Source organism: Rhinopithecus roxellana, chromosome 1, assembly GCF_007565055.1.
Source record: "Rhinopithecus roxellana isolate Shanxi Qingling chromosome 1, ASM756505v1, whole genome shotgun sequence".
Lineage (NCBI taxonomy): Eukaryota > Metazoa > Chordata > Mammalia > Primates > Cercopithecidae > Rhinopithecus > Rhinopithecus roxellana.
This window is the reverse complement of record NC_044549.1, coordinates 42104915-42131682: the sequence shown is the minus strand read 5'-3', so window position 1 is coordinate 42131682 and position 26768 is coordinate 42104915. Positions and strand designations below refer to the sequence as shown.

At 34.9% G+C, this 26768-nt stretch overlaps 1 protein-coding gene across 4 annotated transcripts in view; it reads right to left on the bottom strand.

Moving 5' to 3' along the window:
- Nucleotides 1–26768, bottom strand: part of STXBP5L (syntaxin binding protein 5 like) — a 468757-nt gene that overhangs the window by 226638 nt on the left and 215351 nt on the right. For all 4 annotated transcript variants that reach the window (XM_030941686.1, XM_030941695.1, XM_030941689.1 and 1 more), the window contains exon 9: nucleotides 22886–23009. In XM_030941686.1, the coding sequence (XP_030797546.1) occupies nucleotides 22886–23009 (124 nt within the window). The remainder of the gene's footprint in view (nucleotides 1–22885; nucleotides 23010–26768) is intronic.

Genomic DNA, 26768 nt, shown 5'->3' with positions numbered 1-26768 from the left:
CCTGGTTCCTTCTCATTTGGGTAGACTATTTCTTCAAATTGTTTTTGAATATTTGACTGGACTGTTTATGTATGGTATTTTTTGCTTAGAATTACTTTTTTCCCTCTTATGGATCATACTTTAATGTTTATTTTTGCCTATTTTGACTTTTAGTTCTTGTAGAGGTGAAGACTTTGTATGAGTTCCTTAGTTGTATGACTTCCTCCAAAAGCACTGACTTTTCCTGATGTTGGTTATTGTAGTTATGTTCTTTGTGTGTGGGTGAGTAGACACTGTCTCCTATGGAATTGGAATGGCAGGGATCTCTTGAAGCTGATCTCGTTCTCTCACGGTGTACAATTTATTTATTTATTTTCTTTTTCTCCAGTTTTTAATTTACTGAGTTGATGGGGGGAGGTATCCTTGCTGAGCAACTGCCCCAAGTCATAAGCTTTCCTACTGAGAAAGCAAGCACAGCTTTCAGGCCATGCCCCTCCCCCCTCCCCATCTTCCTGTAATGCCAAGTGCCCACGTCTGTGCTAGTTTCTGCTGCTGTTCCCTTTTGTGCCACAGATTCTTTTAAAGGGCATTTATTCCCACTAGAAATTAACACAAGATAGTGCTGGAAGTTTCTTTCACCTTGTGACTCTTCCTAATTCTGCTGGCTGCCTTCCCTGAGGGTGCTTGTAAGATATAGTCGGGGATGGCTTCCCTGGGCTTGAGCTGGAGACTGAGAATGCCTACATGGCTCTTCTCAGTGCTACTTCTACTTTCATATTTTGCACCGTTCCCTAAATCTATTTCAGCTCCAGGTAAGGTTAAAGCCTTCTCCTGTGATCTGGATTTTCAGATTCCCCAGTGGAGATGTGCATTGAGAGGCAGATTCTCCCCATCTCACACTCTGAGAACTTATTTCCCCTTTTATTTTATGTTGTTTTAAAAAGAGTTTTTATATAAATTAGTAGAAGATCATTTATTTTTTTAATTAATTTTATTTTACTTAATTGTCATCAAAAGATGCTTTATTATCCCTACTTTATAAGACATTATGATTTTCCTTGTGATTTAACATATAGCCAATTAAAAAATATTCCATATGTATTTCAACAGATGTAATGTGCCATCATCTTTCACTCACTGGAACTTGGAAACTTGGCCAACTTACCTGCAAGGGAGACTAGAAAATGTAGTTTTTGTTTTTTTAATTGTAGTAAAATACAGATTATATAACACTTAACATCAACTATTTTTCCATGTACAGTTCAGTGGCAGTAAGTAGATTCACATTGTTGTGCAACCATCACCACCATTAATCTCCAGAACTTTTTGTCTTCCTCAACTGAAACTCTGAACCCATTAAACAATAACTCCTTATATCCCCTTTTCCCTTAACCTCTGACAATCACTATTCTCCCTTTTGCCTCTGTGAATTTGATAGTATAAGTACCTCATATAAATAGAATCATACAGTATTTGTCTTTTTGTGCTTGGCTTACTTCACTTAGCATAATATTCTCAAGGTTCATCCATGTTGTAGCATGTTCAGAATTTCCCTATTTTTCAAATCTGAATCATATTCCATTTGGTGTATATACCACATTTTGTTTATCCAGTCATCTGTTGAAGGACAATTCAGTTGCTCCCTCCTTTTTGCTCTTATGAATAATGCGGCAATGAATATGAGTATACAAATATCTCAAGTCACTGCTTTCCTTTCTTTTGGGTATATGCCCAGAAGTGAAACTGCTAGATCAAATAGTAAATCTACTTTTAATTTTTTTTAGAAACCACCATACTGTTTTCCACAGAAGCTGTATCATTTTAAATTTGCACCAACAGTGCAAAAATGTTCCACTTGCTCCACATTCTTGCTAACATTTGTTATTTTCTAGTTTTTGTTTTGTTTTGTTTTTGACAGTAGTCATCCTAATGGAAGTGAGGTGGTATTTTCATTATGGTTTTAATTCACATTTTCCTAATGATTGGTAATGTTGAGCATTGTTTCATGTGCTAATTGGCTAACTGGTATATCTTCTTTGAAGAAATGTCTATTCAAATTATCTGCCCATTTTAAAAATTAAGTTATTTTGTGGTTGTTGTTGTTGTTGAGTTGTAGGAATTCTTTATATATTCTGGATATTCACCCTTTAAGAGATATATAATTTATAAATTTTTTCTCCACTCAGTGAGTTGTGGTTTCATATTGTTGACTGTGTTCTTTGATGAGAAAAAGTAAATATATTTTTATTTTAGTAGATGAATTAAGCCTATCTAAATTTATGATTACAGTTGATGACATGTAGGCTCAGCCATGCCGTATTATATTATAGTGTATTTGTTTTGTTCATTGTCATATTTAATATATGTTGTGATGCTTCATTGTGGGTGAGAATTCTGATGCCACCTTTTTTTTTTTCCTTTATAAATGATCTAGTCTTTTGCATATTGGCCTAGCAGATTTTTTCCCTTTGTCTTAAAAGTAGAAATTTCCTAAAACATATCTGAGTTACCAATCTTCCCAGACACAAAGTAGGTCCTTCAAATATATAGATTCAGAGTTTTTATTTACAAAAAGCTAACTCAATTATAATTTTAAATATTACTTCTGCTTAGTGCTTTGTTCTTCTTTTCTAGAGACTTCAATTAAACTTTTGTTATATTTTCTTTGCTGGTCTTCTATATTTATTACTTTCTGCTCTGCTTTTTAAAAGAAAAACTCCATTTCATAATGTTTGTTTTATTGGTTATTCTCATCCCTTTTCCCAATCACCATTATTGGGTTGTCAGTTGAGTATATTTGTTCTTTGTAATTTTATCTTTATTTTTGAGATAATTTTGTCTTTTTATTGACTGACTTTGAGGTCAGTTGATTTTTATTTCATATTTCCTAAGGTTTTGTTGACCATTTCTGTCTTAATTTTTAAATTTGATTTAGGATTACTTTTCATATCTGAAAATGCTTAAGAATATTAGTTACTTTGGGAGTGTTAAATCACAGTTTTTCAATACTTCATCTTTTTTTTTTTTGGCTGGTTTGGCTAGATGTTTATTGATTTTAACCTTTTCAAAGAACTCCCTTTTGGTTTTATTGATTATCTGTTTTCTTTTGTCTTTAATTTTATTGATAGTTGCTATAATCCTTATTATTTATTTCTCTATTCTTGCTTTGGGTTTGATTTCCTCTTCTAGTTTTAAGTAAGCCTTGCTTACTGATTTTAGATCTCTTCTAATGTAAGCATATAATGCTCTAAATTTCCACCCAAATTCTGTGTTATTACCATGTCTCAAATTTTGATATGCTATAGTCTCATTTTTATTCATTTCAGAAAAATAATTTTTGAGACAGAGTCTTGCTCTGTCACTAGGCCAGAATGCAATGGCGCAATCTCGGCTCACTGCAACTTCTGCCTCCTGTGTTCAAGCAATTCTCTCACCTCAGCCTCCCAAGTAGCTGGGATTACAGGTGCATGCCACATGCCCAGCTAATTTTGGTATTTTAGTACAGACGGGGTTTCACCATGTTGGCCAGGCTGGTCTCGAACTCCTGATCTCAAGTGATTCACCTGCCTCAGCCTCCCAAAGTGCTGGGATTACAGGCATGAGCCACCCCGCCTGGTCAAAAATTTTTAAATTTCTCTTAAGATTTTGTCATTGTCTCATGGGTTATATAGAAGTGAACTGTATAATTTTCAAACAAATGCGGATTTTCTAGATATTTTTATGTTATTCCACCTCAGTCTCTTACGGTTTGTGATCATATTTTGTATGATTTCTATTACTTTAAATTCGTTAAGGTTCATCTCATGGCCCATAACATGGGCTATTTGGATTAGTGCCCCATTTCCACTTTTAAGAAAATGGTGTGCATTCTGCTACTGTTGTGTTGACTGCTCTATAAATGTCAGTTAGGTCAATCAGTTGATAGGGTTCAGGCTACCAATATCATACCCACTTGTTTTATCAATTACTGAGAGATTAGTTTTGAAGTTTCCAAATATAGCTGTGAATTTATCTATTTCTCCTTTCAGATCTATAAATTTTTGTCTCATGTATTTTGAAGAGCTGTCTTAGGTACATACACAGTTAGGATTATTATGTCTTCTTGAGAAATGCCTTTATTTTTACTTTATTATTGGGTAATGCCACTCTTTGTCTCTAATAATATTCCTTTATATCTGTGTTGTTGAAATTAGTACAACTACACTAGCTTTCTTTTGGTTGGCATTTGTAAGCTATATCCTTTTTTTAATTTTCAGCTTATCTATAGTTTTGTATTTAAAGTTTGTTTCCTATAGACAACATGTAGTTGAGTCTTGCTTTTTTCAAAATTGGATTTTAGAATCATTGTCTTTTAACTGGCATGTTTAAGCATTAAAATGAATATTGATATATTTGGATTCAAAATCTACCATATTTGTTATTTTCTAGTTGTTCTTTATTTCTTTTTTTCGTCCTTTTCTGCCTTCTATGGGTTTAACGAGCATTTTAATGGTTCCATTTCATTTCCACTATTTACTTAACATTTATATTTGAAAAACTTTTAGCGATTGTCATAAGGTTTAAAATATACATTTTAAAACTTATAATTTAAAATATATCAGCACGCTTGCTTTGTCTCTTGAGACTATGTGTGTTTGTCTTCTCATATGCCTCATACATTTATGCGGAATGTTGAACATGTACAGGACAAGAGATACGGAGATAAATGTTTTATGCTTGGAGATGAACATTTTTTTTTCTAGGCCTTTAGTGTAGGTGTTAGCATTAATCTAGCCAGTAGTTAAACTGGGTTTGAAGTTTATTGTTGCTATGGTTACCTTCAGTGCACCAAACCTTCAAATTTCTCTAGAGATACCTGGTATTTAGGGCATCGGCTGAGGGTTTTTCTCAATCTTTGTTCCTCAGAGAGAATCTGTCTCCTACAGTTTGTCCAGTTGTATCTACCGTTATTTTTTCTCGTTACATGTCATATAGTTTAAATTTTGGCAAACTGGTGTGTGGACAGTAGATATAGTGTTCTCTTATTTGTACCGTGAACACAGTACAGGATAAGCTTCTGCAGGATAAACTTCAAAAGTGTTTCTCTCCCTCTTCCAGCAGTTGTGCACGCCTGGCATATATTCCTTCCATTCCTCTAAAGGTAGGGTTGTCTGGGGATTTTTCCCTGTTCCCTTTCCCCAGCTCAGTGAATTTCATCCAGTGCCCTAAATTGACAGTTTTGTTACTCTTCTTCCTCTACAGGCTTTTGTCAATAAAATAAATAAAGGACATTTGGCTTTGGCTGCTGTTTCCTTTCTTCAGCAAGAACCCTGAAGGAAGCTTTCTCTGGATTCACTCTGATTTTCCCTGTGGTTGGTTAGTAAGGTCATGGAGGAAAATGCTGAAAGAGGGTACAAAGACCTTGTCTGTAGCCCCAGGGGGCTTTATACCTTCATATTAGTCCATATTCAACCTTCAGAAATTCATTTAAAAAGTTTTGCAAAATCTTTCTATTGGCTTTAGTGGCCTCCAAGGGTGTTTGCCCTAAGCAAGCAAAGATTCAGGTCTTATTTCTCCCCAAACGCACCTTTCTTTCCCCAGATTTCAAATTACAGTTAACCCTTCAGTAACATGGGTTTAGACTGCATGGGTCAACTTATGCACAAACTTTTTTCAAGACATATATTGGAAGTTTTTGGAGATTTAAGACAATCTGAAAAATCATGCAAACAGCTTTAGCCTAGAAATATCAGAAAAAACTAAGGAAAAGCTAAGTCATGAATATGTAGAAAATATATAGATACTAGTCTGTATTATCATTTACTACCATAAAATGCATACAAATCATAAAAGTTAAAATATATTAAAACTTATATACACAAATATTTACAGAATGTACAGGTGCCATTTGCAGTCAAGAGAAATGCAAAAAACTGTAAAGATGCAGTATTTAACCATAACTGTATAATATTAACTACAATCCATACTAGAACTCTGAAATAATTTCAAAGCTACCTCTTATTGCTATTGCAGCAAGCTCAAGTGTTGCAAATATCTGCTTAAAATGCCATGTGACACTAGTCGTCTCAGTATGAGCAGTTCATCTCTCCAGCATATTGCTTATTGCAGTAAAAAGTGATCTCTCTGGTCCTTACATATTTTTCATCGTGTTTAATGCAATATCAAAAACCTTAAATCGCATCATGGAACCCACACAAAGTGCCACTAGTGATGCTGGAAATGTTCCTAAAAAGCAGAAAAAAATCATGACATTATGAGAAAAAGCTGAATTGCATGGTATATATTATAAATCAAGGTCTGCAGCTGCAGTTGTCCACCATTTCAGACATGATTCATCTTGTAAACAGATAAGACAAACTTATGATATTGATAAATACAGTACCTATTCTAAATGTATTTTCTCTTCCTTATGATTTTCTTAATAACACTTCCTTTCCTCTAAGTTACTTTATTGTAAGAATACAGTATATAATACATATAATATAAAAAATAGTTGTTAATCAATTATGTTACTTGTAAAGCTTCTGGTCAACAGTAGGCATTAGTTGTTTAGTTTTTGGAGAGTCAAAACTTATACATAGATTTTTTATTGCATTGGTGGGGAGTTGGTGCCCCTCACACCCATGTTGTTCAAGAGTAAACTATAGTTGTTTGCCCTACAACCTAAGTTCTCTAATAAGTTTAATAAAAGTTGTTAATTTAAAGTTTGTCTAGCTTTTTCTTGTTGTTGCTAAAGTGGGAGCACTATTCTTTTATTATTATTATACTTTAAGTTCTGGGGTAAATGTGCAGCGCATGCAGGTTTGTTACATAGGTATACATGTGCCATGGTGGTTTGCAGCACCCATTAACCTGTGATCTACATTAGGTATTTCTCCTAATGCTATCCCTCTGCTAGCTCCCCATCCCCTGACAGGCCCCATTGTGTGACGTTCCCCTCCCTGTGTCCACGCATTCTCACAGTTCGACTCCCAATTATGAGTGAGAACATGCGGTGTTTGGTTTTCTGTTCTTGTGTTAGTTTAGTGAGAATGATGATTTCCAGCTTCATCCATGTCCTTGCAAAGTACATGAACTCATCCTTTTTTATGGCTGCATAGTACTTTATGGTGTGTATGTGCCACAGTTTCTTTATCCAGTCTATCATTGATGGACATTTGGGTTGGTTCCAAGTTTTTGCTATCATGAATAGTGCCACAATAAACATATGTGTGCATGTGTCTTTACAGTAGAATGATTAAAAATCCTTTGGGTATATAGCCAATAATGGGATAGCTGGGTCAAATGGTATTTCTAGTTCTAGATCCTTGAGGAATCACCATAGTGTTTCCACAATGGTTGAACTAATTTACACTCCTACAAACAGTGTAAAAGCATTCCTATTTCTCCACATCCTCTCCAGCATCTGTTGTTTCGTGACTTTTTAATGATTGCCATTCTAACTGGCATGAGATGGTATCTCATTGTGGTTTTGACTTGCATTTCTCTAATGACCAGTAATGATGAGCTTCTTATAATATATTTGTTGGCTGCATAAATGTCTTCTTTTGAGAAGTACCTGTACATACCGTTTGCCCACTTTTTGATGTGGTTCTTTGTTTTTTTCTTGTAAACTTGTTTAAGTTTCTTGTAGATTCTGGATATTAGCCCTTTGTCAGATAGGTAGATTGCAAAAATTTTCTCCCATTCTGTAGGTTGCCTGTTCACACTGATGATAGTTTCTTTTGATGTGCAGAAGCTCTTTAGTTTAATTAGATCCCATTTGTCAATTTTGCCTTCTGTTGCCATTGCTTTTGGTGTTTTAGTCGTGAAGTTTTGCCCATGCCTACGTCCTGAATGGTACGTTTCTTCTAGGGTTTTTATGGTTTTAGGTTTTACATTTAAGTCTTTAATCCATCTTGAGTTAATTTTTGTATAAGGTGTAAGGAAGGGGCCTAGTTTCAGTTAGCTGCATATGGCTAGCTAGTTTTCACAACACCATTTATTAAATAGGGAATCCTTTCCCCATTGCTTGTTTTTGTCAGGTTTGTCAAAGATCAGATGGTTGTAGATGTGGGGTGCTATTTATGAGGCCTTGGTTCTGTTCCATTGGTCTATATCTCTGTTTTGGTACCAGTACCATGCTGTTTTGGTTACTGTAGCCATGTAGTATAGTTTGAAGTCAAGTAATGTGATGCCTCCAGCTTTGTTCTTTTTGCTTAGGATTGTCTTGGCTATACGGGCTCTTTTTTGGTTCCATATGAAATTTAAAGTAGTTTTTTCTAATTCTGTGAAGAAAGTCAATGGTAGCTTGAGGGGGATAGCATTCAGTCTATAAATTACTTTGGGCAATATGGCCATTTTCCCAATATTGATTCTTCCTATCCATGAGCATGGAATGCTTTTCCATTTGTTTGTGTTCTCTCTTATCTCCATGAGCAGTGGTTTGTAGTTCTGCTTGAAGAGGTCCTACACATCCCTTGTAAGTTGTATTCCTAGGTATTTTATTCTCTTTGTAGCAATTGTGAATGAGAGTTCACTCATGACTTGGCTCTGTCTATTATTGGTGTATAGGAATGCTTGTGACTTTTGCACATTGATTTTGTATCCTGAGACTTTGCTCAAGTTGCTTATCAGCTTAAAGAGATTTTGGGCTGAGACGATGGGGTTTTCTAAATATAAAATCATATCATATGTAACAGAGACAATATGACTTCCTCTCTTCCTATTTGAATACCCTTTATTTCTTTCTGTTGCCTGATTGCCCTGGTCAGAACTTCCAATACTATGTTGAATAGGAGTGGTGAGAGATGCCATCCTTGTCTTATGCCAGTTTTCAAAGGGAATACTTCCAGCTTTTGCCCATTCAGTATGATATTGGCTGTGGTTTTGTCATAAATAGCTCTTATTATTTTAAGTTATGTTCCATCAATTCCTAGTTTATTGAGAGTTTTTAGCCTGAAGGGGTGTTTATCAGAGGCCTCTTCTGCATAGAAGGCCTTTTCTGCATCTATTGAAGTAATCATGTGGTTGTTGTCATTGGTTCTACTTATGTGATAGTTTACGTTTATTGATTTGTGTATGTTGAACCAGCCTTGCATCCCAGGGATGAAGCCAACTTGATCGTGGTGTATAAGCTTGTTGATGTGCTGCTGGATTTGGTCTGCCAGTATTTTACTGAGGATTTTCACATCAATGTTCATCAGGGATATTGGCCTGAAATTTTCTTTTTTTGTTGTGTATCTGCCAGGTTTTGGTAGACAGGATGATGCTGGCCTCATAAAATGAGTTAGGGAGGAGTCCCTCTTTTTCTATTGTTTGAAATAGTTTCAGAAGGAATGGTACCAGCTCCTCTTTGTACCTCTGGTAGAATTTGGCTGTGAATCCATCTGGTCCTCGGCTTTTTTTGGTTGATAGGTTAATAATTACTGCCTCAATTTTAATTGGTCTGTTCAGGGATTGAACTTCTTCCTGGTTTAGTCTTGGGAGGGTATATGTGTCCAGGAATTTATCCATTTCTTCTAGATTTTCTAGTTTATTTGCATAGAAGTGTTTATAGTATTCTCTGATGGTAATTTGTATTTCTGTGGGATCAGTGATGATATCTACTTTATCATTTTTTATTGTGTCTATTTGATTCTTCTATCTATTCTTCGTTATTAGTCTGACTAGCGGTCTATCTATTCTGTTGATCTTTTCAAAAAACCAGCTCCTAGATTCACTGATTTTTTGATGGGTTTTTCTGTCTCTAGCTCCTTCAGTTCTGCTCTCATCCTAGTTATTTCTTGTCTTCTGCTAGCTTTTGAATTTGTTTCCTCTTGCTTCTCTAGTTCTTTTTATTATGATGTTAGGGTGCCAGTTTTAGATCTTTCCCACTTTCTCCTATGGGCATTTAGTGCTATAAATTTCCCTCTAAACACTGCTTTAGCTGTGTTCCAGAGATTCTGGTACATTGTGTCTTTGTTCTCATTGGTTTCAAATAACTTATTTATTTCTGCCTTAATTTCATTATTTACCTAGTAGTCAGGAGCACGTTGTTAAGTTTCCAAGTATTTGTGCAGTATTGAGTGAGTTTCTTAATCCTGAGTTCCAATTTGATTGCACTGTGGTCTGAGAGACTGTTATGATATCTGTTCTTTTGCATTTGCTGAGGAGTGTTTTTTTTTTTTGTTTTTTTTTTTTTTTTTTTTTTTTTTTTTTTTGAGACGGAGTCTTGCTCTGTCGCCCGGGCTAGAGTGCAGTGGCCGGATCTCAGCTCACTGCAAGCTCCGCCTCCCGAGTTTATGCCATTCTCCTGGCTCAGCCTCCGGAGTAGCTGGGACTACAGGCGCCCGCCACCTCGCCCGGCTAGTTTTTTGTATTTTTTTAGTAGAGACGAGGTTTCACCGTGTTAGCCAGGATGGTCTCGATCTCCTGACCTCGTGATCCGCCCGTCTCGGCCTCCCAAAGTGCTGGGATTACAGGCTTGAGCCACCGCGCCCGGCCTAAGGAGTGTTTTACTTCCAATTACGTGGTCAATTTTAGAATAAATGCAGTGTGGTGTTGAGAAGAATGTCTATTCTGTTTATTTGGGGTGGGGAGTTCTGGAGATGTCTATTAGGTTCATTTGGTCCAGAGCTGAGTTCAAGTCCTGGATATCCTTGTTAATTTTCTGTCTCCTGGATCTGTCTAATGTTGACAGTAGAGTGTTGAAGTCTCCTACTATTGTTGTGTGGGGGTCTAAGTCACATTGTAGGTTTCTAAGAACTTGATTTATGAATCTGGGTGCTCCTGTATTGGTTGCATATATATAGGTTGGTGACCTAACTAGGTCCACGTGGTCTGGAGCTGAGTTCAAGTCCTGAATATCTTTGTTAATTTCCTGTCTCGTGGATCTGTCTATTGTTGACAGTAGAGTGTTGAAGTCTCCCAGTATTATTGTGTGGGGGTCTAAGACTCATTGTATGTCTCTAAGAACTTGCTTTATGAATCTGGGTGCTCCTGTATTGGTTGGATATATATATTTAGGATCATTAGCTCTTCTTGTTGCATTGATCCCTTTACCATTATGCAATGCCCTTCTTTGTGTCTTTTGATCTTTGTTGGTTTAAAGTCTGTTTTATCAGAGACTAGGATTGCAACTCTTGCTTTTTCTGCTTTCTATTTGCTTGGTAAATATTCCTTCATCCCTTTATTTTGAACCTATATATGTCTTTGCACCTGAGGTGGGTGTCCTGAATACAGCAGACTGATAGGTCTTGACTCTTTATCTAATTTGCCAGTCTGTGTCTTTTAATTGGGGCATTTAGCCAATTTATATTTAAGGTTAATATTGTTATGTGTGAATTTGATCCTGTCTTTATGATGCTAGCTGGTTATTTTGCCAATTAGTTGATGCAGTTTCTTCAGAGTGTTGATGGTCCTTACAATTTGGTATGTTTTTGCAGTGGCTGCTACCGATTGTTCCTTTCCATGTTTAGTGCTTCCTTCAGGAGCACTTGTAAGGCAGGTCTAGTGGGGACAGTATTTTTCAGCATGTGAGCATGTGTTTGTCTATAAATGATTTTATTTCTCCTTTGCTTATGAAGCTTAGTTTGGCTGGATATGAAATTCTGGGTTGAAAATTCTTTTATTTAAGAATATTGCATATTGGTCCCCACTCTTTTCTGGCTTGTACGGTTTCTGCAGAGAGATCTGCTCTTAGTCTAATGGGCTTCCCTTTGTGGGTAACCCGACCTTTCTCTCTGGCTGTCCTTAACAATTTTTCCTTCATTTCAACCTTGGTAAATCTGACAATTGTGTCTTGTGGTTGCTCTTCTCGAGGAGAATCTTTGTGGTGTTCTCTGTATCTCCTGAATTTGAATGTTGGCCTTTCTTGCTAGGTTGTGGAAGTTCTCCTGGATAATATTCTGAAGAGTGTTTTTCAACTTGGCTCCATTCTCTCCTTCACTTTCAGGTACACCAATCAAATATAGGTTAGGTCTTTTCATATAGTCCCATATTTCTTGGAGGCTTTGTTCATTCCTTCTCATTATTTTTTCTCTAATCTTGTCGTCATGCTTTATTTCATTAAGTTGATCTTCAATCTCTGATATCCTGTCTTCTGCTTGATCAGTTCAGCTATTTATACTTGTGTATGCTTTATGAAGTTCTTGTGCTGTGTTTTTCAGCTCCATCAGGTCATTTATGTTCTCTCTAAACTGGTTATTCTAGTTAGCAATTCTTCTAACATTTTTTCAAGGTTCTTAGCTTCCTTGCATTGGGTTAGAACGTGCTCCTTTAGGTCGGAGGAGTTTGTTATTACTCACCTTCTGAAGCCTACTTCTGTCAGTTTGTCAAATGTATTCTCTGTCTAGTTTTGTTTCCTTGCTGGTGAGGCATTGTGATCATTTGGAGGAGAAAAGGCATTCTGGTTTTTGGAATTTTCAGCCTTTTTGTGCTGGTTTTTCCCCATCTTCGTGGATTTATCTACCTTTGGTCTTTGATGTTGGTGACCTTCAGATGGGGTTTCTCAGTGTATGTCCTTTCTGTTGATGTTGATGCCCTTCCTTTCTGTTTGTCAGTTTTCTTTCTAACAGTCAGGGCCCTTTTCTCCAGGTCTACAAGAGTTTGCTGGAGGTCTACTCCAGACCCTGTTTGCCTGGGTATCACCAGTGGTGGCTGCAGAACAGCAAAGACTGCTGCCTGTTCCTTCCTCTGGAAGCTCGTCCCAGAGGGGCACTTGCCAGATGCCAGCCAGAGCTCTCCTGTATGAGTTGTCTGTTGTCCCCTGCTGGGAGGTGTCTCTAAGTCAGGAGGCATGGGGATCAGGGACCCACTTGAGGAGTCTATCTGACCGATAGCAGAGCTTGAATGCTGTGCTGGGAGATCTGCTGCTTTCTTCAGAGTCAGAAGGCAGGGACGTTTAAGTCTGCTGAAGCTGCATCCACAGCCTCCCCTTCCCCCAGGTGCTCTCTCCCAGGGAGATGGGGGTGTTATATGTAAGCCCCTGACTGGGGCTATTGCCTTTTTTTTTTTTTTTTTTTTTTCAGAGATGCCTGCCTAGAAAGAAGGAATCTAGAGAGGCAGTCTGGCTTTAGTGGCTTTGCTGAGCTAAGGAGGGCTCCACCCAGTTTGAACTTCTTGGTGGTTTTGTTTACACTGTGAGGGGAAAACAGCCTACTCAAGCCTCAGAAATGGCAGACACCACTTCCCTAAAGTGGGAGCTATACTCTTTTCAGGTCTACATCTAGAAGGTGAAACCCAAACTACCTGTGGTTGTTTTTGATGAGAATTTTTAGAAGTTAAAATATCTTTACTCTATTTACTTTTTTCTTTTATGACATCTTTTTATGAGGATGGATTCCAACGGTTGTTAATTTGAAGTGTATATTCTTTGTGGACCAGAATTAACACATAGCAGGTAGGTTAGCTTTGTATATTTCTTAGATTTAGAGCAACTTCTTATTTTGGCAAAGTACAGTTTTATTAATTGTACTTCATTTATGTGTGTGTGGAGGTGTTGATGTGTATTCTGATTTTGTAATTTTCTTTTGTTTCTGGAGGGCCCTCTATTATCAATGCTTGCTTCCTTGTTTCTCTTTACCACTTGGCCTCCAAGAGTCATAACCTCCTTTATTTCAGAAATGGTATCCTCCAAAGACTGCTAATTCTAGTCTGGCATTTTTTAAGGCTCCTTCATTTTTTTACTGAACAGTTTTATTTTGATATAGAATTAAGGAAAATTTACTTAAAAAATCTCTTCTATGCCATTTACCCAAGTTCTCTAGTTGTTTATTCCCACAATTGCCTTATCATATTCTTTCTCTTTATATGCTATTATTTCCCTTCTGAGCTGAGAGTAAGTTGCAGATATTGTGTTTTGTTTCATCTCAAAGTAAGTCAGAGAAGCAACAGAAGACTCTCTTTGAAAAAAAGCTTTCAAAATCCTCAATCTAATCCTACTCAACGTATTAATATTGAGCAATGAGCTTTCAACCCAATATCATTACACTAAAAGGAAGTTAGACACTATGATAAAAATCAGCAGAAACAATAAACAGCTTTATACTTCCAATAACTATGGACATTAGAATAGTTAGACCCAGAATATAGAAGACATGTGTATGTAATGATTAAAGAAATAAAGGATATTATCCCAAAGACCAAAAGATTATTAGATTTGCAAATTATGAGTATGTAAAATTCTAATCTGCAAAATTAACTTTACAAATAAAAACTAATTATAGAAATTAAGAAAATTTATTTCACAAAAAGCAGAATATACATAGTTGAAGAGAAAATTAGTGAAAGAAGTTATATCTGAAAAAAATTACTCAGAATGCAGTACAGAAAAGCAAGGAGACAGAAAAAAACATTATATTGAAATATATGAAAGCCAGGAATGGTGGCTCATGCCTGTAATCCCAGCACTTTGGGAGACTGATGTTGGAGGATCGTTTGAGCCCAAGAATTTGAGACCAGCCCAGGCAACATGTGAAAATCTGTGTCTACAAAAAATACAAAAATTAGCTGGGTGTGGTGGCACACACCTGTAGTCCCAGCTACTCAGGAGGCTGAGGTGGGAGGATCACTTCAGCCCAAGAGGCAAAGGTTGCAGTGAGCTGGGATCACACCACTTTACTCCAGCCTGGGTGACATAGCCAGACCCTATCTCCAAAAAATAAAAAAGAAAAGCTTAATATGTCTAAAATACATTTGAGAAGAGGATAGAATGGAACAGGGGCAATATTTAAAGAATACATAACGGTAACTTTTCATGACAAATAAAATATATAAATCTATAGATCAAAAAACCCCAATGTATTCCAAAATGAGACAAGCCAAGTATAAAGGGGTCCCTGGAGAATCTCCAACCGGTCTGCACACTGGGAGGAATGCCCACTGGGGTGGAGCCTCAGGAAGTTCACACCATTTGCAGTGGGGAGGTGCCTGACCTCTTCTGTTTGGGGGTAGTAACCTGGGATTCAATCTGTGAGACAGGAAGTCTATTAGCGGGACTCTCACTTTGCTGAGAGTCCTTGCTTCCCCTTTTTCCTTTTCACTCAATAAACCCTGCTCTTCTCACCCTTCAAAGTGTCTGCGAGCCTAATATTTCATGGTCGTGTGATAAGAACCAGTTTTTCCTACAACAAAAGCAGGATAAGGAATGAGATGTCCAAACTAGACACACTTTAATGAAATCATAAAACATCAAAGTATGGATAAAATTGTAATAGAAGTCACAGAAAGGATGAATCACCACAAAAGAATGAAAATTATATGACTGAATACTTCCAACAATAAAATGGTAGCCTGGCAAACGTTGTATAATATCATCATAGTGCTGAGGAAAAATAGTTCCCAATGCAGAATTATATATATGCAGATAAAACATCTTTCAATACTGTGGGTGAAACGGAGGCATTTAGAGATTAGCAAAAGATGAAAAAACATTCATATACAAACTAAAGGAACTTCTAAACTTTTAAAGTGTACACTTTTTTTTTTAACCTTACCTGGAACTGAGACACTTGGTTTTTAAAAATAAATTTTATCGTATATATTTAAGGTATACAACATGATGTTATGGAATGTACATAGGTGATAAACATGTTACTGTAGTGAGGCAAATTAACATATCCATCATCTCACATATTTAACCCTTTTTTGGTGGCAAAAGCAGCTAAAATTCTTAGCAGAACTCTCAAATACAATTATATTAACTTTAGTCCTTATGCTGTGGATTAGATTTCAACTTGTTTATCTATATATCTGCTACTTTGTATCCTCTGACCTACATCTCCCTGTTTTCTCCCCCAAGCCCTCCTGCCCCTGGTAACCACTGTTTTATTCTCTATCTCAGTATATTTGACTTTTTAAAAAAATTTCACATGTGAGACAATGCAATACTTTTCCTTCTGTGTCTAACTTATTTCACTTAGCATAATGTCCTCCAGGTTCAGCTACCTTGTGGCAAATGATAGGATGTCTTTCTTTTTTAAGGCTGCATAATGTTACATTGTATTTAAATAGCTTGGTTTCTTTATCCATGCATCAGTCAACAGACATTCAGGCTGTTTCCATATCTTGGCTATTGTGAATATTGTCATGAACATGGGAGTGCAGATAACTTTATAAGGTGGCGATTTCATTTCCTTTGGGTACATACCCATAAGAGAGACTGCTGGGTTTTTATCTTAGTTCTATTTTTAATTTCTTTAGGAACCTCCATACTCTACTAGTTTTCCATAATGACTGTACAATCTACATTCCCACCAATAGTTTACAAAGATTCCCTTTTCTCTATATACCTGCCAACATTTGTTATCTCTTGACTTTTTGATAACAGTCATCCTAATAGGTGTGAGATGATTTCTCATAGTGGTTTTGATTGGCATTTCCTTGACGATAAACGATGCTGAGCACCTTTTTACGTATGTGTTGGCCATTTTCATGTGTTCTTTGGAGAAATGTATATTTAGGTCTTTCACTCATTTTTTAATGGAGTTATAGGGAGATAGAAAAAGATTAGTGATTACCTAGGGCTGAAGGAGTGGGGATGGAAATGAACTGCTAGTGAGTATGGGGTTTTTCGGGGGAGTGATGAAAATGTTCTAAATTTATTAAATGATTAAAATAATTGTGTTGATTGCACAACTATGAATATATTAAAAAATCATTGAAGCTTATACTTTGAATTGCTGTTGTGAACTATATCTCAATAAACCTGTTTTTTAAAGAATGAAGTTTAAGCTCTCCAAAGTATAGCAGATAATTTAGAACAAAATTTATTGTCACTTACTTACCTCTCAGAGTTTCTAGTTTAATTCTCTTTTGGAGACTTTAGATTCCTTATTTTCATGCTTACCATCTCAATGACATTTAAAATAAAAATTAAAAAAAACTGATATATTCAACATTTTATTTCTTTCAGTAAGAATCATTCAGGGCACCAAAACCTTCCAAACTGCCTGTAATTAACCATTACTCCTTGTTTAAATAATTTTCCTATTTGTTTATCTTTGCTACATATTTGCTCATCTAATTTTAAAAACCCTGTGATTATTTTTCTTTTTTTATTATTTATTAAACTCTAAGTTCTGGGATGCATGTGCAGAAAGTGCAGGTTTGTTATATAGGTATACATGTGCCATGGTGGTTTGCTGCACCCATCAACCCATCATCTAGGTTTTAAGTCCCACATACATTAGGTATTTGTCCTAATGCTCTCCCTCTTCTTGCCCGCCATCCCCGGACAGACCCTAGTGTGTGATGTTTCCCTCCCTGTGTCCATGTGTTCTCATTGTTCAACTCCCACTTATGAGTGAGAACATGCAGTGTTTGGTTTTCTGTTCCTGTGTTAATTTGCTGAGAATGATGGTTTCCAGCTTCATCCATGTCCCTGCAAAGAACATGAACTCATTCTTTTTTCATGGCTGCATAGTATTCCATGGTGTATATGTGCCACATTTTCTTACTCCAGTCTATCATTGATGGGCATTTGGGTTGTTTCCAAGTCTTTGCTATTGTGAATAGTGCTGCAATAAACATACGTGTCCATGTGTCTTTATAGTAGAATGATTTATAATCCTTTGGGTATATACCTAGTAATGGGATTGCTGGGTCAAATGGTATTTCTGGTTCTAGATCCTTGAGGAATCGCCACACTGTCTTTCACAATGGTTGAACTAATTTACACTCTCGCCAACAGTGTAAAAGTGTTTCTATGTCTCCACATCCTCTCCAGCATCTGTTGCTTCCTGACTTTTAATGATTGCCATTCTAACTGGCGTGAGATGGTTTCTCATTGTGGTTTTGATTTGTATTTCTCTAATGACCAGTGATGATAAGCCTTTTTTCATACGTTTGTTGGCCACATAAATATCTTCTTTTGAGAAGTCTCTGTTCATATACTTTGCCCAGTTTTTGATGGGGTTTTTTGACTTTTTCTTGTAAATTTGTTTAAGTTCCTTGTAGATTCTGGATATTAGCCCTTTGGCAGATGGATAGATTGCAAAAATTTTCTCCCATTCTGTAGGTTGCCTATTCACTCTGATGTTAGTTTCTTTTGCTGTGCAGAAGCTCTTTAGTTTAATTAGATCACATTTGTCAATTTTGGCTTTTGTTGCCATTGCTTTTGTTGTTTTAGTCATGAAGTCTTTGCCTATGCCTATGTCCTGAATGGTAGTGCCTAGGTTTTCTTCTAGGGTTTTTATGGTTTTAGGTCTTACGTTTAAGTCTTTAATCCACCTTGAGGTGATTTTTATATAAGCTATAAGGAAGGGGTCCTGTTCAGTTTTCTACATATTGCTAGCCAGTTTTCCCAGCTCCATTTATTAAATAGGGAATCCTTTCCCCATTGCTCGTTTTTGTCAGGGAAAACCCTGTAATTATTTTTCTTGGGAACAAACTGAATTTATAAAGTAATATGTGGGAAATCAACGTCTTCATAATATTGAATTTACTATGCATACATATGGTATGTTTTTAATTTATTCAAGTTTTCTGTTGTATGTTCCATATAGAAATAATACTTCACATGTACGTTAAGGCTTATTCCCATGTATTCTTGTGGGTGCTGTGATCTAAAATGGTTCTATTCATCCATTATATTTTGTTTGTTTTGTGTACAGAATTCTACTGTTGCATGTAATAGTTTTCCTAATTCATTTTTGTTTTGTGTTGTCTAATTGCATTATGAAAAAGTAACTAAAATTTTGAATACTCTTTCTAAATTTTTAAATATTATATTTCATTTTCAAGTCTAATAATATTGGCTGGTATTTCCAGGAAAATATTAAATAAAAGTGGTAATTGTGGACACCCCTGTCCTGCTTCTGAGCAAAATTTTCGCTATTAAGTATTTGATAGGATTTGGTTTAATATCATATTGTAGATATGTGTTGTATATGTATGTGTGTATGTATGCATGTGTAACTGGTAGCACTGCAACTGAAAAATACACATTTGAAACCATAAATACATATTTGAAACCACTAAACAGGAAAAATCGATGTCTGCAGTAACAGCAGCAATCAGCCATAAGAACAATGCCATCAACAGTGCTAATCTTGAGTAAAACAGCTGATGACCCAGCAAATTATATATCATATATATATAATATATATATATATATGAGAAACTTGGTAGAACCCTTAACAGAATAACAGAATGAACTTGAAGAAACCAAGCCTAGACATAAAGTAGTCAAATTGCTGAAAATAAAAGATACCCTACAAAATTTTGAAAGCAATTGGAGAAAAGTGACACATTATATAAAGAGGAAGCAAAATTCAAGCTACTGCAGATTCCTCATTCAGAAATTATGGAAGGCAGAAGATCATGTAAAGTGTCCGTCACCTTAAAACCAAAACACACATGCTCACACAAACTCTCAGTTCAGGAATCTAAATCCAAGAAAAATGGCCTCCAAAAAAGAAAAAAAAAAAAAAAAAGGCAAAACAAAACAAAAATGAACTTCCAGATAAAGGAAGCTACGTGAATTCATTTCCACTAGGCCTAAAATAAAAATTAAATAATGTTCTTGTATCTTCAGGAACAAATGCAAATTACAAATAGCAAAGAAAATTCAAAAGACTGTTTTTCCTCTTAATTAAAAAAAAGACACGTGAATATTTAAACCAAAAATTATAACAATATATTTGGATGTACTATATGATAACCATAGCATAAAGGACAGTAGGGGAAGAGAAATAGGTCTATATGGTTACAAGACTTGCACATTTTATGTGAAGTGTCACAATGTTCACTCTAATAGGCTTTGAATAGTTAAGGAAGTATATTGTAATCCCTGGAGCAACCAATAAAAAATATGTGAAAATAAAATGCTTAGATTAATATTTAAATTAAAATTAAATTATAATAGAAATGAAATTATAATATTTAAATTAAAATTTCAATTAAATTAAATTGAAATAACCCCCAAGAAGGCAAAAAGAGAAAAGAGGGAAAAATATGACAGGACCCACCAAACAGATAATAAAGTGGTAGGCCAAAATTCAATCTCATCAGTAATTACATTTAATATTAATAGACTGAACTCTGTGACTAGATAAAAGCACAAGACTCAACTACGGTTATTCCCAGTATCCACTGATTCCAGGACTCCCCCTCCTATACCCGAATCCACAGATGCTTAAGTCTGTTATATAAAATGGCATAATATTTGCATATAACCTACTTACATCCTCCTGTATACTTTAAATCATATCTAGATTACTTATATGCAATACAGTGTGACACTACACAAGTAGTTTTAACACTGTATTGTTTCTTTTTATTTCTATTATTTTAAATTTTTGTACTTTTAATTGTTTCTTCTCAGAATACTTTTGTTGAATCTATGGGTGAAGAACCTGTGTATACAAAAGGTGGGCTATGCTCTTTATAGGATATGTAATGGATGCCTAGTAATAGATCCTCAAAATACATAAAGCAAAAATGGGCAGAATTAAACTGAGAAGCATGCACTTCTATAATCATATTAGGAAATTTAATACCACTGTCTCAGCAATTGATAGCACTAGACAAGTATCAGTTCAATTACAGGGAATCTGAAAAACACCATCAACTACCTTAACCTATTTGTTTTTTAAAGTAAAACAGAAATGAACAGAATTACTAAGGAAAATTCATTATAAGAGAAATGTTAACTCGCTTCTCTAAGAATTGAAATATCAAAACAAAAAATTAGCAAAGATTTAAACCATACAAAATGAAAAACACAATTTCAAGTTTGACCTTTATGTAACAATTAGAAAATGTACATTCTTCCCAAGCACATTTAGAATGCTATGGTAATTGGCTCTGCACTGATTATAAAGCAAATCTCAGTAAATTTTGTAGAACTAGTTATATCATATTCTCTGACTACAATTTCAAAATCCATCATAAAAACATGCTAAGAAATTAAGGCTGGGTGTGGTTGCTCACACCTGTAATTCTAGCACTTTGTGAGGTCAAAGAGGGAGGATCACTTGAGGCCTCCAAAAGCTTAGGATCAGCCTGGGCAACATAGCAAGACCCATCTTTTATTAATAATAATAACACAAATAATAAATATGAAAATGTTTAGAAAGTAGAAAGCACATGTCTAAATAACTAATGAGGGTCAAAGGAGAATTATAATAGGAATTATAGAAAATATCTCAAACTAAATATTAATGAAAATTATATATGATTAATATTACATTTAAAAACTTATAGGATCTATCTAAAATGGTACTTAGAGAAAAGTTTTATTTTAGAAAAATGGCTAAAACAAAAGGGAAAAAAAACCCCAAAGAATGTCAACAGATATGACAATAAATGCCTCTATTATCAAAATCACTGGTGCTTATGTTATTGTGAGGCAACAGGAACATAATCTGATTTACATATTATAAAAGACATCAAGGCTGATGTGTTGAACAACCTGTAAATAGAACTTTATTTCAACAGAAAACCAGAATAATAGAAAACAATCAAAACTGATGAAATAAATATGGATATGGTAAAAAAATGAAAGTATCAAATGTCCAGTCTAGCCAAAAGAACAAATAGAAACTGATATTTGAGAAGAACATAAGGAAGTAAGTAGAAAATTTATAACTAACTCATATTACACTTTTACAAATAAAAGGCATGAGAATTGGGGGTTAACTGGGGGTGTGTGGAGAGAACCTATTGCCTCTCGTATAAATAAATAGTTAATCCTGATTGGTATGTATAGCTAATATCTATCCAAGGTTTCTGTAATGGCAATCTCTAAATAAAGCATCTCTAAGTAAGCATATGTAAAGTATGCTCAACTCAACTATGGTTATTCCCAGTATCCACTGATTCCAGGACTCCCCCTCCTATACCCGAATCCACAGATGCTTAAGTCTGTTATATAAAATGGCATAATATTTGCATATAACCTACATACATCCTCCTGTATACTTTAAATCATATCTAGATTACTTATACGCAATACAGTGTGACACTACACAAGTAGTTTTAAATAAAACTACTCTAAATAAACCAGCTAAAGGCTAAAAAACATTTACATCCTGGAAGAATGTTGCAATAATTTAATCATTTACTGATGGAGCAAGTGATCATGGTACAAAAAAATGGCAGAGACACATCATGACATAATTCTAAGAATGCTTGTGATCTATGGGTCACCCATTACAGAAAACATACCACTATTTTCCAAATGTGACATGATAACAAATGCTCAGAAACTGTAAAATAGAATATGTTTGATCAACTGTTAGGTTCTGACATATCTATTATTACAAATAATCAATGGTATGAGGTAAACATAGAACTCAGATAATCACCAATATTATCAAATAATTTAGTCATCTGAATTATACATATTTATATATTTGAATTTTTTATTCTTCCCCAGTAGGCATACAGCTCCAATATAAATTCTTGATTAAGATTAAAATCCTCACTTAGGATTAAAATGCTCTTTTCAATGTGGAACCCAAAAAGAAAAATAAAGCCTAAAATTAAAACCACAGTCTTCATAACTTAATGGAATCAAATGGCAGAAATGGAAACAAGTGGAGAATCTAGAAAGCAATAGACTATAAAGCAGTATAGGAATTAAGTCTGAGAGTCAGATCTAAATAGTGCAATTCTCTCACTGGCTCCTCAACCCTTAAAAGCAACAATATTTCCTGTGTTATCTCCTCTGCCTCAGATATATCAACCATCCATTATCCGACTTTTGGCTGGGACACTATATAAGTACAGCTTACAAAGCAGGGATGTGGGTTGGCAGGAAGAAGGAAGTATGGAAAGTTTGGGGTACAACATAGGGATCTGTAGGTGGCATAAAAGGGGTATTCAGAACCAGAAGCTATGTCCTATTACCTTTTTCTACCAAACACATTAATACCATCTATCTTACTTCAAGTCAAGGCACTGAGTAGTCAGTGTTTATTTCTTTTGAAAGCATACATCTTACCATGTGGAATTGTGGTCTGGAAAGGGCGACTTGGGCTTTTCAGGTTCCATAAAGTCAAACTACCATCTGAATGGCTGCACATGAACTGTTTGCCCTCATGATGCCAATCAATTGAATGAATAGCCTAATAAAATAACAATTAAAAACAAGTAGGGGGGAAAAAGTAGATAAGTTATATCATTCTATATTCCAAAGAAAGACTATTCTGATATAAAATTATTATACTAATAACACTTTAAAAATATATTTTTTCTGACCCATATCAGAATATAATTTCTGGTAAAATGAAGTCCTATTTCCTCCTAATATAGCCAATTAAAAAAATAATTTAAGAGCTACCATCCGAAGGCTTTCTATGTGCCAAACCCCATGGCAAGCATTTTATACACATTATCTCATTTAATCCTATAAAAAAGGGTATTGATTTTTCAATTTACACATGATGAAACAGGTCTTGAGAGACTGAGATACTTGCTGAAGTCACACAACTCAAAACCAAGGTCTAACTATGAAAAACTGTCAATCATTGCACTGTATTGCCCTCTTGCATATACTATTTAAATCAATTTAAAGCAAGAAAGGTCTAAATTTTCTTTTATATTTTCAGATTAACTCTGCAGTTTTGAGTCACATAAGATTCAAAAGTAATTACAGCCATCCCTCGGTAACCATTGGGGATTAGTTAGAGAACTCCCACACTCCTTCAGATTCTAAAATCCACAGATGCACAAGTCCCTGATATAAAACAGCATACTATTTGCATACAACCTATGAATATCCTTGCATATACTTTAACTCATCCCTAGATTATTAATAGAATGTAAATGATATGTAAGTAGTTATACTATACTGTCTTTTTATTTGTATTATTATAAATTATTATATTGTTTTAAAATTGTTTTTGTTTTTAAAATATTTTCTATTATAGTTAGTTGAATCCAAGGATAAGGAATTTATGGATACAGAGGGCTGACTGTATTCCTTTTTCCCAAGCTATTGTATTCCCAATGCTAGCATAGCGACCAGCACAAAGTAAGTACTCAATAAATATCTTCTGACTGATTTAGTAATTAATGTCACACACATTTCCACACCCTTGGTATTCTTTCTAAATTAATAAAGTCTATGCAGAACTTGGGTAAAGTACTAAGTACTATGAGAAAAATTATAGTAGATATAAAGGCAGAAAAGAAGCATACAACATCTTTTCCTTAAAGACACTTATAAAACAGCAACAGAGAGAAGATTAATATAAGTGAATACTAATCATATTTATTGTTTGAAACGTCACACATAGACACATACAACTAAAAGTTCCAAACTAAGTTATATGTACATAACTGATAAAAGTTCTAAGCAATCAGTATTATTAGAGTTGCAGATAACTGATGGCTAAAGTAATTATTAGACATATCATCAAGAAAATAAGATTGATTAAATGGAAAAAGCAACATGAAACCCTGGACTTGTGTTTTCTCTCACTCTGTGGCCTTCATTACTAAGCAGAGATTTCTTTTTTGCTAGAGTCCAGCAGAGGAAGTTAGAGGGAAAAATACTTCTTTCTCTTCTCCTCTGCTTATTTCTTCTCCCTTCTGTAGGTGGTTCAAGGGAAAGTCACATCTTCTTGCCTCCCCTACATGTTAACTTTGATGAGCCTCATTTAACTTAAAGTTGTCTCAAACTGTTTTGTCATCAAAGGTGGAGGCAGAAAAGGCACCCTCAGCCCTAAACCTTCTTATTTCACTGAATTTCTATCTACTGGAAAAGACAGATATAAAAATAATAGTTACAATAAAGCCAAAGTAAGTCAGTACTATTAAAGAAGAATATTTATTGTTTAGAAAAACAAGCATGTAAAACCAACTTGTTATTAGAGATCAGGGTTTCATGTAGTGCATTACTGAGTAGCTAGCATTTGATCTAACTTAATGGATAAATACTCAATTTCTATTTATTAGATTATACCCTATTCTTTTCTCAAAAAAAGGGAGGGGAGCTCAGAGGGCTTACTGAAAAAAACAAAATTAATACAACTAATCTAAAAAGAATTTTAAGAGATAGAAAACAGAATTTTAAACATAAAATACTAGCTAGTTTTATCAACTCAGAGGCTGAGACTGAGTTTCTTTAAAACATGAAAGAAGGAAATCCAAAAAACTGGATAACAACATGGGAAAAAGGAAATACAGCAGTTCTTAAGAAGTTAAAAAATTTTCCTCAGGCCAAACTCTGAGGGATTGCTTTGTGAAAGATTACTTAAGAATTATTGACGTAACGAAAGAAAAAATTTACAGTTAATGTGAAAGTAAAATTCGTGTATTTGTTTCTGCAAATAATCTTGGATTTCCAAAACAACTCAATTCATCAATGGCTATTCATGAAGAGGCTAGTTAAATTGTCTAAATAGTTATACAGAGGCTAAAGACCTAACAGAATTTTGATATACAGAAGAGGAAAGAAGGCAGTTCATGATGAGAAGTTAGAAGGAACAAAGGCTCAGAGATAAGAAATAAATGTTATATATAGAAGTTAGTGAGTAATATGTCTGAAATGTGGGGAATGTGTAGAAGGATGCTGTAAATTTAACTAAAGAGGAATGATGGCACTAGGACCTTAAATCTCATGTCAAGCAATATGGACTTTCTATTGTTGACAATGGAGAGCTATTCAAAGGTTCTGTTGTAGAGAATTCCATAATTTGTTTTAAAATGATAATCTTGTTAATGAAGGATATATTGAAGAGGTAAGATATCAAAGGAAAAGTGGTTGTGATTAATTAAAATGCTCTTATAGTCATCCAGGCAAAAGACAACAACTTGAAATAGGACATTGGAAGTGGGAATGAGAAAAGAGGAAATAAAAGAGACAATATAAAGTCAGAATCAGAAAGACTGCAGAAACTGATTGCATATACTACATATTGATGGAAGAGACAAATATTACTTTGAGGGATCTAGGCTGAATTAACTAAACAAGACTTTAAAACCAGAAGAAAACATTGAAGGAGGTTTAGATATTTAAATACAAATTCAGTGCCAATGGGATATTTCGTTGGATTTATCTAATATATTGTTATATATTTAGATCTACAGTTCAGGAGGGAGGTAAAGGCTACAGATATATGAATGTTCTTTTTTTTTTTTTAGCATAAAGGTAATATTTGAAATGATAAGAGAGAATATAAACATTAGAAAGTATAAATTGGGGAGAGAAGAAATGAGGGTAAAGACATAGTATCCTGAAGAATATCAATAATGTAAAGGAGAGGTAAGGGAAAAATCAGTTATGGAAAAAGGAGGCATGATAAATGAAGTGGAAAGACACAGTCAAGTGAATAAGTTATTTTAAGGAGGAGAAACTGAGGTAAAGCCACAGGTTTAGTGAGGAATGTAAAGGCTAAGAAGAGGTCACTGTGTATAGTAATGAAGAGCTCATTGGTGACTTATGAAAAACCATTTCAGGTAAGTATTAAGCATGTTTTCTAGATATGAGAGGTAAAGTGCTGAGGAGAGGCTGAAAAGTTTGGTAGTGAAATGAAGTATTTAACTATCTCTATTAAAACAATAGAGCATATAATGACGCATTACAGTAGATAAATATGATAGATTTATATACATATATCAGATATCAAAAACTTCTAGGTATAAATTACATATATTGTGGTACTGTACTAACTCACTTAGGCAGCTGCTAATCCTGATTTTAAAATTTCACTGCAATTTTACTCTTTTTTTAAGGCTCAAAACGTTTCTTCCACACTTTTTAAGGCCATAGGTAAGCTAGATGATTCAGCATTTTCCTCTGGGTTTCCTTTTGAACTGGTTATTCTAATTCCAACTGACTAAATATTCCCATGGTGTTCATATTCTTATTTAGCTGCTAG